This window comes from Corapipo altera, unplaced genomic scaffold (assembly GCF_003945725.1).
Source record: "Corapipo altera isolate COAL_440 unplaced genomic scaffold, ASM394572v1 55911, whole genome shotgun sequence".
In the NCBI taxonomy this organism is placed as follows: domain Eukaryota; kingdom Metazoa; phylum Chordata; class Aves; order Passeriformes; family Pipridae; genus Corapipo; species Corapipo altera.
The window spans coordinates 1-835 of NW_020890839.1; the positions used below are offsets into that span (position 1 = coordinate 1).

General features: G+C 71.0%; 1 protein-coding gene across 1 annotated transcript in view; it reads right to left on the minus strand.

The window, feature by feature from the left end:
- Positions 1–70: 70 nt before the first annotated feature.
- LOC113942480 (neutral alpha-glucosidase AB-like) overlaps positions 71–835 on the minus strand; it is a gene marked incomplete at both ends in the record, with an annotated part of 1371 nt that continues 606 nt past the window's right edge. The window contains 3 exons of the mRNA XM_027633606.1: positions 71–155; positions 253–334; positions 762–815. Of these exons, the coding sequence (XP_027489407.1) occupies positions 71–155; positions 253–334; positions 762–815 (221 nt within the window). The remainder of the gene's footprint in view (positions 156–252; positions 335–761; positions 816–835) is intronic.

Below are 835 nucleotides of genomic sequence, written 5' to 3' on the forward strand. Positions count from 1 at the left end.
CCCCCCCCGTCCCCCATATCCCCCCATGTCCCCCCAGCCCCCCATATCCCCCCATATCCCCCGTGCCCACCGTGGGGCTTGCTGTCCGTGTGAGTCTTGAACGTCTCCTCCCACGCCCCCGGTTCGTCCTCGGGCTCCGTGGGGGGTTCGGGGGGCTGGGGGGGGGGGCAGATCCCGTCAGTGAAGGGGGAAGCCCTGCCCCCCCCAAAGGGGGATCCCCCAATTTCGGGTGTGTTCCTCCCCCCCCGTCACCTTCTCGCTGCGGTTCCCGTCGCCGTCCTCGAGCCCCTCCTGCGCCGCCCCCTCCTCGCCCGGGGGGTCCTTGGGGGGGTCCCTGCGGGAATTTGGGGGTGCTGGGGTGCCCCGGGGAGGGGGGGGCGGGGACAGGGGGCACCCCGAGATGGGGGGGAGGTGGAACAACCACCCCCAGCTCACTCCAGGGGGGGGAACTCCTCGATTTTGGGGACCCCCAGCTACTCCTGCCCCCCCCCCCCCCCCCCGGTTTTGGGGGCCCCCCCCCCCCCCCCCCCCCCCCCCCCCCCCCAAGTTTTGGGGTCCCACCCCCCCCCAGCTGCTCCTGCCTGCTCGGGGGGGGGACAGCTCTTCGTTTTTGGGGGGCACAACACCCCCAGCTGCTCCTGTCCCCCTCCTTTGTGGGGGACAGGGACCCCCCTCGGCTGCACCGGGTTCCCTTTTTGGGGTGGGGGCTCCGGGGGGCAGTTTTGGGGGGGGCAGAGACAGCAGCAAATCCATGGATTTACCTACGGAAAAGGCTCTTGATCTTATCCCACACAGAACTAACTTTATCCGCCAGCCTGGGGGGGGGGGGGGGGGG